The sequence below is a fragment of the Bufo bufo genome, chromosome 10 (genome assembly GCF_905171765.1).
Source record: "Bufo bufo chromosome 10, aBufBuf1.1, whole genome shotgun sequence".
NCBI classification, from domain to species: Eukaryota; Metazoa; Chordata; class Amphibia; order Anura; family Bufonidae; genus Bufo; species Bufo bufo.
This window is the reverse complement of record NC_053398.1, coordinates 5,822,373-5,834,090: the sequence shown is the minus strand read 5'-3', so window position 1 is coordinate 5,834,090 and position 11,718 is coordinate 5,822,373. Positions and strand designations below refer to the sequence as shown.

At 53.3% G+C, this 11,718-nt stretch overlaps 1 protein-coding gene across 2 annotated transcripts in view; it reads right to left on the bottom strand.

Annotated features, from left to right (window-relative positions):
- Positions 1-4,772: 4,772 nt before the first annotated feature.
- LMO1 (LIM domain only 1) overlaps positions 4,773-11,718 on the bottom strand; it is a 90,498-nt gene continuing 83,552 nt past the window's right edge. For both annotated transcript variants that reach the window (XM_040409639.1, XM_040409638.1), the window contains exons 3-4: positions 8,359-8,484; positions 4,773-5,135 (exon numbers count right to left, since the gene is read on the bottom strand). In XM_040409639.1, the coding sequence (XP_040265573.1) occupies positions 5,030-5,135; positions 8,359-8,484 (232 nt within the window). In that variant the 3' untranslated portion in view covers positions 4,773-5,029. The remainder of the gene's footprint in view (positions 5,136-8,358; positions 8,485-11,718) is intronic.

Below are 11,718 nucleotides of genomic sequence, written 5' to 3'. Positions count from 1 at the left end.
CTGCATTCAGAATTCTGCAGTTACATAATGTCCTGTACTTCAGTCACATCTAAAGCTGCATTCACTATTCTGCTGTTACATCATGTCTTGTACTACAGTCACATCCAAAGATGCAGTTGCAATGCTGCCACTTCATCATGCCTTATACTCCAGTCACATTCAAAGCTGCATTCATTATTCTGCCGTTACATCATGTCCTGTACTACAGTCCCTTCCAAAGCTGCAGTTCCAATGCTGCCACTTCATCATTGCATATACTCCAGTCACATCCAAAGCTGCTTTCATTATTCTGTCGTTACATCATGTCCTGTACTTTAGTCACATCCAGAGCTGCATTCATAGTTCTTCTAGTACTGCCTGGGATGGTGTCACTGCTGCTGGTACCTTCTCTGCTGTCAGATGCAGCGGGCACAGGTGGCGCTGCCTGTCACATGACGCTCACAGCGGTGCAGGGTGCGGTACAGGGCGCAGCTCTGATAACTGTACAGTAATGCGCCGCGCACCACATCCTTTACATGACCAGGACTGATTTATAAACTGGACATAATTAACAAAGGTTCCTATTATATGACAGCAAGCAGAGATATTGAAAAGGTGAGAAATTTCTATAAAAAGTGAAATGTTGTAACTTTTCATTGCAGGAAATGTAAGATTAATTTTCAGAAGTCACTTGGTGTAAATGGATGATGGGGATCTAGATATTTGTTCATCCTGTGCTACCTGATTCATGAATAGAATGCCAGAACTACAGTGAAGACTGACACAGAGGTCAAGCAATAGGAAAGGCAGAGTATAAGAATGCGGAGATGTATACCCGCAGGGTCGTCCCCCATAGAGCCATATACATGCTGCACATGGTCGCCGCCTCCTCCACAGTAATCACTGGAGTGACACACATCGCCATAATGGCGGCCAAGAGGCGGGGCTCCTACTGCGTTTGGGCTGAGAGACGGTTGTTAAGCAGATTCTGCTCGGCGGCCGCGCTGCGTCTCTTGGCTGCGCAGGATTTTGCCGTCTTTTGAAGAGTTTTGTTTTGTGTTTTTTCTTCCAATTTCCCATCTTAGTCACGGCGCAGGATCTGGCACGAGCGGACGCTGTTTCTTCAGTCATTTCGCAGCGCAGGATCTGGCACGAGCGGACGCTGTTTCTTCAGTCTTTTCGTGGCGCAGGATCTGGCACGAGCGGACGCTGTTTCTTCAGTCTTTTCGTGGCGCAGGATCTGGCACGAGCGGACGCTGTTTCTTCAGTCTTTTCGTGGCGCAAGATCTGGTAGGAGCGGATGCTGTTTCTTCAGTCTTTTCGTGGCGCAGGATCTGGCACGAGTGGACGCTGTTTCTTCAGTCTTTTCACGGCGCAGGATCTGGCACGAGCAGACGCTGTTTCTTCAGTCTTTTCGTGGCGCAGGATCTGGCACGAGCAGACGCTGTTTCTTCAGTCTTTACGTGGCGCAGGATCTGTCACGAGTGGACGCTGTTTCTTCAGTCTTTTTGCGGCGCAGGATCTGGCACGAGCGGATGCTGTTTCTTCAGTCTTTTTGCGGCGCAGGATCTGGCACGAGCGGACGCTGTTTCTTCAGTCTTTTCGTGGTGCAGGATCTGGCACGCGCGGATGCTGTTTCTTCAGTCTTTTCGTGGCGCAGGATCTGGCACGAGCGGACGCTGTTTCTTCAGTCTTTTCACGGCACAGGATCTGGCATGAGCAGACGCTGTTTCTTCAGTCTTTTCGTGGCGCAGGATCTGGCATGAGCAGACGCTGTTTCTTCAGTCTTTTCGTGGCGCAGGATCTGGCACGAGCGGACGCTGTTTCTTTAGTCTTTTCGTGGCGCAGGATCTGGCACGAGCAGACGCTGTTTCTTCAGTCTTTTCGTGGTGCAGGATCTGGCACGAGCGGATGCTGTTTCTTCAGTCTTTTCGTGGCGCAGGATCTGGCACGAGCGGACGCTGTTTCTTCAGTCTTTTCGTGGCGCAGGATCTGACACGACCGGACGCTGTTTCTTCAGTCTTTTCGTGGCGCAGGATCTGGCACGAGCGGACGCTGTTTCTTCAGTCTTTTCACGGCGCAGGATCTGGCACGAGCAGACGCTGTTTCTTCAGTCTTTTCGTGGCGCAGGATCTGGCATGAGCAGATGCTGTTTCTTCAGTCTTTTCGTGGCGCAGGATCTGGCACGAGTGGACGCTGTTTCTTTAGTCTTTTCGTGGCGCAGGATCTGGCACGAGCAGACGCTGTTTCTTCAGTCTTTTCGTGGCGCAGGATCTGGCACGAGCAGACGCTGTTTCTTCAGTCTTTTCGTGGCGCAGGATCTGTCACGAGCGGACGCTGTTTCTTCAGTCTTTTCGTGGCGCAGGATCTGTCACGAGCGGACGCTGTTTCTTCAGTCTTTTTGCGGCGCAGGATCTGGCACGAGCGGACGCTGTTTCTTCAGTCTTTTCGTGGTGCAGGATCTGGCACGAGCAGACGCTGTTTCTTCAGTCTTTTCGTGGCGCAGGATCTGGCATGAGCAGATGCTGTTTCTTCAGTCTTTTCGTGGCGCAGGATCTGGCACGAGTGGACGCTGTTTCTTTAGTCTTTTCGTGGCGCAGGATCTGGCACGAGCAGACGCTGTTTCTTCAGTCTTTTCGTGGCGCAGGATCTGGCACGAGCAGACGCTGTTTCTTCAGTCTTTTCGTGGCGCAGGATCTGTCACGAGCGGACGCTGTTTCTTCAGTCTTTTTGCGGCGCAGGATCTGGCACGAGCGGACGCTGTTTCTTCAGTCTTTTCGTGGTGCAGGATCTGGCACGAGCAGACGCTGTTTCTTCAGTCTTTTCACGGCGCAGGATCTGGTACGAGCGGACACTGTTTCTTCAGTCTTTTCGTGGCGCAGGATCTGGCATGAGCAGACGCTGTGTCTTCAGTCTTTTCACGGCGCAGGATCTGGCACGAGCGGACGCTGTTTCTTCAGTCTTTTCACGGTACAGGATCTGGCACGAGCGGACGCTGTTTCTTCGGTCTTTTCCTGGCGCAGGATCTGGCACGAGCGGACGATGTTTCTTCAGTCTTTTCCTGGCGCAGGATCTGGCACGAGCGGACGCTGTTTCTTCAGTCTTTTCACGGCGCAGGATCTGGCACGAGCGGGCGCTGTTTCTTCAGTCTTTTCACGGCGCAGGATCTGGCACGAGCGGACGCTGTTTCTTCAGTCTTTTCACGGCGCAGGATCTGGCACGAGCGGACGCTGTTTCTTCAGTCTTTTCCTGGCGCAGGATCTGGCACGAGCGGACGCTGTTTCTTCAGTCTTTTCACGGCGCAGGATCTGGCACGAGCGGACGCTGTTTATTCAGTCTTTTCACGGCGCAGGATCTGGCACGAGCGGACGCTGTTTATTCAGTCTTTTCACGGCGCAGGATCTGGCACGAGCGGACGCTGTTTCTTCAGTCTTTTCACGGCGCAGGATCTGGCACGAGCGGACGCTGTGTCTTCAGTCTTTTCACGGCGCAGGATCTGGCACGAGCGGACGCTGTTTCTTCAGTCTTTTCCTGGCGCAGGATCTGGCACGAGCGGACGCTGTTTCTTCAGTCTTTTTTCACGGCGCAGGATCTGGCACGAGCGGGGGCTGTTTCTTCAGTCTTTTCACGGCGCAGGATCTGGCACGAGCGGACGCTGTTTCTTCAGTCTTTTCATGGCGCAGGATCTGGCACGAGCGGACGCTGTTTCTTCAGTCTTTTCGTGGCGCAGGATCTGGTACGAGCGGACGCTGTTTCTTCAGTCTTTTCACGGCGCAGGATCTGGCACGAGCGGACGCTGTTTCTTCAGTCTTTTCACGGCGCAGGATCTGGTACGAGCGGAGGCTGTTTCTTCAGTCTTTTCACGGCGCAGGATCTGGCACGAGCGGACGCTGTTCATTCAGAAGACGAGGATTTTAGATCCAACATCAGATCATCTCCTAAACTGGGAACAAAGGGAAACGTGCGTCTTGTAGGATTGGCGTGCAAACCCGCCATATGTCATGTCTGTGCGCTACTGCTCAGCGCCAGGTGATTGATGTCCGGACCTTAACCGAAATGCTTCTCATGCGCAGCGGAATCACAGCAGCACAGAGGATTTCAGGAGATGGATCTTGTGGAGGTCACAGGATGAGGCCTCATGCACACGGCCGTTGCCTGGTCGTGGCCATATTGCGGCCCCCAAACAGCGGGTCCGTAATATGCAGGCACCAGCCGCGTGCACCACGCATCACTTGAATAGGTCCGCAATATGGAGATGCGGTGCGGAACGGAGGCACGGAACCCCGCGGAAGCACTAATAGAAGCATGTTCTAGTTTTTTGTGGTGCGGACGGATCATGGACCCATTCAAGTTAAATGGGTCTCGACCCGTCCCGGACGCCGCACATACGTTACCAGCAAGTTACATAGTGGAAGGAGCAGGGTTCCCAGCAGCACAGAAGATTTCAGGAGAGGATTGCGCTGATCAACACCACCACTTACAGCCGCCATCATAGTAGTTGTCATCCAGCTTTCAGAAACCCTAAATGGCACATAAAGCTAGACTGCTGTGTACAGCACCATCACCCCGCTCTGCTACAAGTGTCAGTCTGCACTGCAATTCTAACATTCTATTTATGAACCTGGAAGCTGAGGATGAACTGACATATAAGACAAAGCGCCCAGGAGCAGGGGATTGATGACGTTGGCTCTCTGGGGGTCTTGGCTATAGTGGGGCCCCTCCTTATAGATGACCCCAGCCTATGTCCGGCACACAGCAATGGACGTTCGGACAATGGCGCGTATGACCTTGACGTGACCTCCGATCAGTAAACATTCATAATCTTTAATTTCACACAGTAATAAAATTGCATTACATCTTCATAAAATAAATGTTCAGTTTATATACATAAAACGGGCTGTACAGGGTGGGCCGCGGCCCCCCACCCCCTCCCGGGTCCCACAGACAGACAGGCGACTACACTGTACACAGTCCTTGGGGTGGGGGGCCGAGAATTCAAAAGATATTGCAGGCAAGCCCCCAGGCGCTGGTCACGTCCGTTCTGCGGTGGTTATTGAACCTGGGACTCGAAGCTTCCGTTCAGCTGCCCCTCCTCATAGTCCATCTGACACAAGATCATATTGTTCTTCAGAAAAAACTTGTCACCCACACAAAATCTGCAAGAAAAACAGGAGCGAAGGTTACAAAGGTGTTAGTTCGGTATGGCTTTATTTATAGAGGACTGGCCCTTTAAGGAGCCTCGGCCTTCGCGTTTATGTAACAATTAATATTCACTTCGTTTCCAGTTTTCAATTCAACATTTTCTTTAAAAAAATTAAAGGGGTTTTCCAATAATTAATGTAAAAATGAAAATCAGACTCCATATAGTTCGTGACAACCTCACATGGATCCTGAGATCTCCCCACTCACTGCTCCAATGGTTCAGCTAGATTTATTTTGAACTGACAGCTTAGAGGGTGTGTCCTTTCTCAGGGGGGAGTGTCCTTTCTCAGGGGGGAGTGTCCTTTCTCAGGGGGGAGTGTCCTTTCTCAGGGGGGAGTGTCCTTTCTCAGGGGGGAGTGTCCTTTCTCAGGGGGGAGTGTCCTTTCTCAGGGGACGTGTTCTTTCTCAGGGGGCGTGTCCTTTCTCAGGGGACGTGTCCTTTCTCAGGGGTGTGTCCATTCTCAGGGGGGAGTGTCCTTTCTCAGGGGGGAGTGTCCTTTCTCAGGGGGGAGTGTCCTTTCTCAGGGGGGAGTGTCCTTTCTCAGGGGGGAGTGTCCTTTCTCAGGGGGGCGTGTCCTTTCTCAGGGGACGTGTTCTTTCTCAGGGGGCGTGTCCTTTCTCAGGGGGGAGTGTCCTTTCTCAGGGGGGAGTGTCCTTTCTCAGGGGGCGTGTCCTTTCTCAGGGGGCGTGTCCTTTCTCAGGAGGGGTGTCCTTTCTCAGGGGGGGTGTCCTTTCTCAGGGAGGTGTCCTTTCTCAGGGGGGAGTGTCCTTTCTCAGGGGTGTGTGTCCTTTCTCGGGGGGCGTGTCCTCTCTCAGGGGGCGTGTCCTTTCTCAGGTGGGGTGTCCTTTCTCAGGGGGGTGTCCTTTCTCAGGGGGGGTGTCCTTTCTCGGGGGGGGTGTCCTTTCTCAGGGGGGGTGTCCTTTCTCGGGGGGGTGTCCTTTCTCAGGGGGGGTGTCCTTTCTCAGGGGTGTGTGTCCTTTCTCAGGGGTGTGTGTCCTTTCTCAGGGGTGTGTGTCCTTTCTCAGGGGGGGTGTCCTTCTCAGGGGGGGTCTCCTTTCTCAGGTGGAGTGTCCTTTCTCAGGGGGGGTGTCCTTTCTCAGGGGGGGTGTCCTTTCTTAGGGGGGGGGTGTCCTTTCTCAGGGGTGTGTGTCCTTTCTCAGGGGTGTGTGTCCTTTCTCAGGGGGGGTGTCCTTTCTCAGGGGGGTGTCCTTTCTCAGGCGTGGTGTCCTTTCTCAGGGGGGGTGTCCTTTCTCAGGGGGGGGTGTCCTTTCTCAGGCGTGGTGTCCTTTCTCAGGGGGGGTGTCCTTTCTCAGGGGGGGTGTCCTTTCTCAGGGGGGGTGTCCTTTCTCAGGGGGGGTGTCCTTTCTCAGGGGGTGTCCTTTCTCAGGGGTGGTGTCCTTTCTCAGGGGTGGTGTCCTTTCTCAGGGGTGGTGTCCTTTCTCAGGGGGGTGTCCCTTCTTAGGGGGGGTGTCCTTTCTCAGGGGCGTGTCCTTTCTACTGCAGCTGGTGGCGGTTAAAGGATGGAGCGGAGCGTGTGCTTCCATCTCAGTGAGGTGGACAAAGAAATTAGAAAATGAGCAAACAGCAGGTGGCGCTATACCGACAGATATCAGTGAATAAGTCAGTAGTTATAAAACAGTTTTAATGACATGAAATTGCAAAATTATCAGATCCTGCGGCTGGCTGAAAACGGTTGAATATTTTGGGTGGGAAAACCCCTTTAAATGAAAATCCAGGATCAAAGTAAAATCATGTGAGGAAGAGATCAGATCAGTGACGCCCCCTGTAGGTGAAGAGCGTCAAACACTCGCAAGAGCCAGTAATATCAGAAGGATCTAGAAATCCTGCAGATCTCAGCGATCCCAACAACTATACAACTACATCACCTATCATGTGCAGGATATCTCCAGGAATGGTGCACTGCTGCTGGCTGCCACTAGGTGGTGCCCTAAGACCAGAGTCACTTCTCTCACTGGAGGAGGAAGATGTGAATGTGGAGATCCCAACCATCAGTGCACAGGAGGCCTGCGAACCACGAACGAGCCCTTGGTCGCAGCAAAATTGCAACTGACAGTAAGGCCTCATGCACACGGCCGTTGTTTACCAATTACTCCAATGGGGCCACAAAAGATGGGGACAGCACTCCGTGTGCTTTCCGCATCCGTTGCTCCGTTCCGTGGTCCGCAAAAAAAATATAACCCGTCCCATTGTTGCCTGCGGACAAGAATAGGCAGTTATATTAATGGCTGTCCATGCCGTTCTGCAAATTGCGGAATGCGCACAGACGCCATCCGTTTTTTGCGGATCCGCAATTTGCAGACAGCAAAACACACAACGGTCGTGTGCATGAGGCCTAAAGCAATGTTCTGCAGGTCTCTAGAGGTCAGTGGTGTAATAATCTGCAGGATATATCGCTATGTATCTGTTGGTAGGTAGAGAGGACAGTGCGATGTTCTGCAGATCTCTGGAGAGGTCAGTGGTGTAATAATCTGCAGGATATATCACTATGTATCTGTCAGGAGGTATAGAGGGCAGAGCGATGTTCTGCAGATCTCTGGAGAGGTCAGTGGTGTAATAATCTGCAGGATATATCACTATGTATCTGTCAGGAGGTAGAGAGGACTGAGCGATGTTCTGCAGATGTCTGGAGAGGTCAGTGATGTAATAATCTGCAGGATATATAACTATGTATCTGTCAGGAGGTAGAGAGGACTGAGCGATGTTCTGCAGATGTCTGGAGAGGTCAGTGATGTAATAATCTGCAGGGTATATCACTAAGTATCTGTCAGGAGGTAGAGGGTGCGATGATCTGCAGGTCTCTAGAGGGGTCAGTGGTGCAATAGTCTGCAGGATATATAACTAGGTATCTGACAGGAGGTAGACAGTGCAATGTTCTGCAGATCTCTAGAGAGGTCCGTGGTGTGATAATCTGAAGGGTATATCACTATATGTATCTTCAGGAGGTAGAGGTTGCAATGTTCTGCAGGTCTCTAGAGGGGTCAGTGGTGTAAAAGTCTGCAGGATATATAACTAGGTATCTGACAGGGGGTAGAGAGTGCGATGTTCTGCAGGTCTGTAGAGAGGTCAGAGGTCGGTGGCCATTACGCTTTCCGCCCCAGGTGGAGTAATACTCTGCGCTGTGCCGCCCCCCCATTACTCCAGGGCACTGTCCTCACCTCTGGTTGCAGAGCTGGCAGGCGAAGCAGTCCAGGTGGTAGACGTTCTCTCTGGCGCGCATCACCATCTCGAAGGCGGGGATGAGTTTACTGCACGCAGCGCAGTTTCCTGTGGTCCCAAAGAGCCTGTGAGGAGACAGAAGCCTTCATTACACGGAACACCCACAGGACAGCAAACTCCAGTCACATCCAGAGCTGCATTCACTGTTCTGCTGGATCCCACTGAGGTGCACATTGGCAACAGAACTGTGAATGCAGCTCTGGGTGTGACTGGAGTTTAAGATATGGAGTAACAGAAGAATTGAGACTACAGTTCTGGAGGTGATTGGAGCAGAGGACATGACGTAACGCCAGAGTTGTGAATACAGCTTTGGGTGTGACTGCAGTACAGCTGGTAACACAGCAAAGTTCTGATGATTTAGCAACAGAATTGTGATTGCAGCTCTGGGTGTGACTGTGGTATAAGATAGGATGTAGGAGCATGTTGGTGATGGCGGCAGCCCCCCCCCTCCTGCGACACCTAATAACAGGATGGCGAGATACCCCCAGAGGTAATGGCGCCCTCTGTCGTCACACCGTAAGGCCTCATGCACACGACTGTTGTGTGTTTTGCAGTCCACAAATCGCGGATCCGCAAAACACAGATGGCGTCCGTGTGCGTTCCGAAATTTGCGGAACGGCACGGACAGCCTTTAATATAACTGCCTATTTTTGTCCGCAAAGCGCGGACAAGAATAGGACATGTTATATTTTTTTTGCGGACCACGGAACGGAGCAACGGATGCGGACAGCACACGCATCTTTTGCGGCCCCATTGAAGTGACTGTGTCCACACCCGAGCCGCAAAAACTGAGGCTCGGATGCGGACCAGAACAACGGTCGTGTGCATGAGGCCTAAATCGTTCCATCGGAGAGACTAAATTCTGAAAAACTGTATTTTTTTATGTCCTGGCAGAAAGGATCTCTAATGGCGTCCGCCGCGGCCCTTTACGTTTTTTTTTTTATGATCCTGAGAGGGAATGAGGTTGGAAGAAGAAATAAAAGTATTGCGAAGAACTGCGTGCCGCCGGAAGATTCAGTGCAGCGACCTTGGCGACTTTTGTCTCGTGTAATTACGGTTATAACATACGGTGTCCGCCTGGAAATATGAGCGAGCGGAAATCTCAGACAGCGAGAACACGCAGCGCTGAGGAATGATATGTGGCCCTATTAGAAGGCATCGGGCCCTGCGAAGCCGCTCGTCATGTCCAACCGTCGTCATATTGTCAATAATACCGCGCCAGGTGCACAATGGCGTCATTTATAAAGAACGTCACAGAGATGAAATCAGGTGAGCGCCGCGATCGAAGAGGAACTAAGCGCCATTCAGAAAGGGGCGTGGCTAAAAGACTGACGGCGGAATAAAATAAAAAATAGTGTGAATCCATAATACTGCTTATAATGACCGGTGACATCACAGCGACAAGCAGTTTCCGGGAATATGTTGGTGCTATAACCGCTGCTGAGGAAAGGGGTGTGGAGCCCGGAGACCCCTCCTCTCTGTCCTCCCTCCTCATGGAGCCCACTCCCCCAGTGTCCCTACATGACTCCACCGCCCTCAGCCCTGTCACTGCCCGGCCGCCAGCTGCGGCTCCGCTCTATACAATAATCTATAGGCGCTGTGACCGCTGACATCACATAGAGGAACCTGCACCGATCACATATTATAATCTACACCTCAAAATAATCTATCTTCTACTATATAATAAAAGCCCTCTGTGCCTGCGCTGTGTCCGTGCGTGTGTGCCAATGTTAAATGCCCATGCACGGCGCCGACTAATCAGCACACATGCACGGACACCGCCTGCACCGCCCATACCTGCGCGCACGGTGTGTACAGGGAGAAGAGCACCTGGAGTGTAGAGATGTTCGAGGGGACTGTGTGCGCCGCGCTGTCAGGGCCCCCCCAGGACCCGGCTCTGGAGCGAATGATCTCTCCTGCTCGCTGCAGGGGTGGAGATTGGTCGGCCGCAGTGAGAGACTCCCGGTGCCCGGTCCGGTGCCCGCTGGACGCCGCTGTGGGAGTGTCCTGGGGGAGGTTTCAGTCTCCGAGCCTTGGGCTCTCTCATCGTGTAACCAGGAGGACGGCGGAGATGAGTCGGTGAGGAGCTGCAGCGTCCTGGACTCCGTGCCCCGCACGCTGGAAGCCGGTCTCAGGTGAGAGCTCAGCCCTGGGCACCCGCACAGGGCCTGCCGGGTAATGACGCGTCCCCGCGGACAGCGTGCTCCTCCCCTTCTCGGGTGACAGCCCACAATGTAGTGTAATCATGGTGGAGTCTGTCCGCTGTGGAGCCGCACACCCCAGCCAGTAGGCCCTCAGCACATAGTGCGATCCCAGCCAGTGCCAGGTGTAAGAGGCGCCATAGAGAAGAGACTGTGCCGGGTGTACTGCCAATGAGGACAGGTCCCCAGTGCAGGTCCCGCCTATGCTAGCGGCGCGCAGGTGTGGGCAGCGTGTGTGCTGATAGGTCGCTGCGCATGCGCATTTAACATCGGCACACATGCACGGACACATCGCAGGCACAGAGACACTATAGGGAAGGAGGGAGGTATATAACATAAAAGCCCTGTGTGAGTGCTCAGGGCTGCGTGTCTGTGCGTGTGTGCCAATAATTGAACTGCACATGCGCGCCGCCCGCACCACCCACACCAGTGCGCCGCCCAATCACCGCACACGGCGCGCCAACCAATCATCACACAGCGCTACATGCACCACCCACATCTACGCATCGGCCAATCACTGCCACTGCTTGCAGGTTATGGTGTGCTTTCCACATCGGAGCGCCGCCAATACTGTTCATGCATCAGACAGCCGCACAGTCCCAGCACTCTCAGCCACAGACAGCAGCCGCTGCCAGCAGTCTCAGCCACCAGTCAGTGTCAGCCGTCTCAGCCATAAGTCAGTGCCACCAGTCACAGTGCCAGCAGTCTCAGCCATCAGTCAGTGCCAGCCATCTCAACCATCAGTCAGTGTCAACAGTCACAGTGCCATCAGTCTCAGCCACCAGTCAGTGTCAGCCGTCTCAGCCACAGACAGCAGTCGCTGCCAGCAGTCAGTGTCAGCCGTCTCAGCCATAAGTCAGTGCCACCAGTCACAGTGCCAGCAGTCTCAGCCACCAGTCAGTGCCAACCGTCTCAACCATCAGTCAGTGCCACCAGTCACAGTGCCAGCAGTCTCAGCCACTAGTTGCTGCCAGCAGTCTCAGCACCACCAGTCAGTGCCAGTCATCTCAGCCACCAGCCACTGCCACCAGCCACAGCCACCAGTCACAGTACCAGCAGTCTCAGCACCACCAGTCAGTGCCACCAGTCACAGTGCCA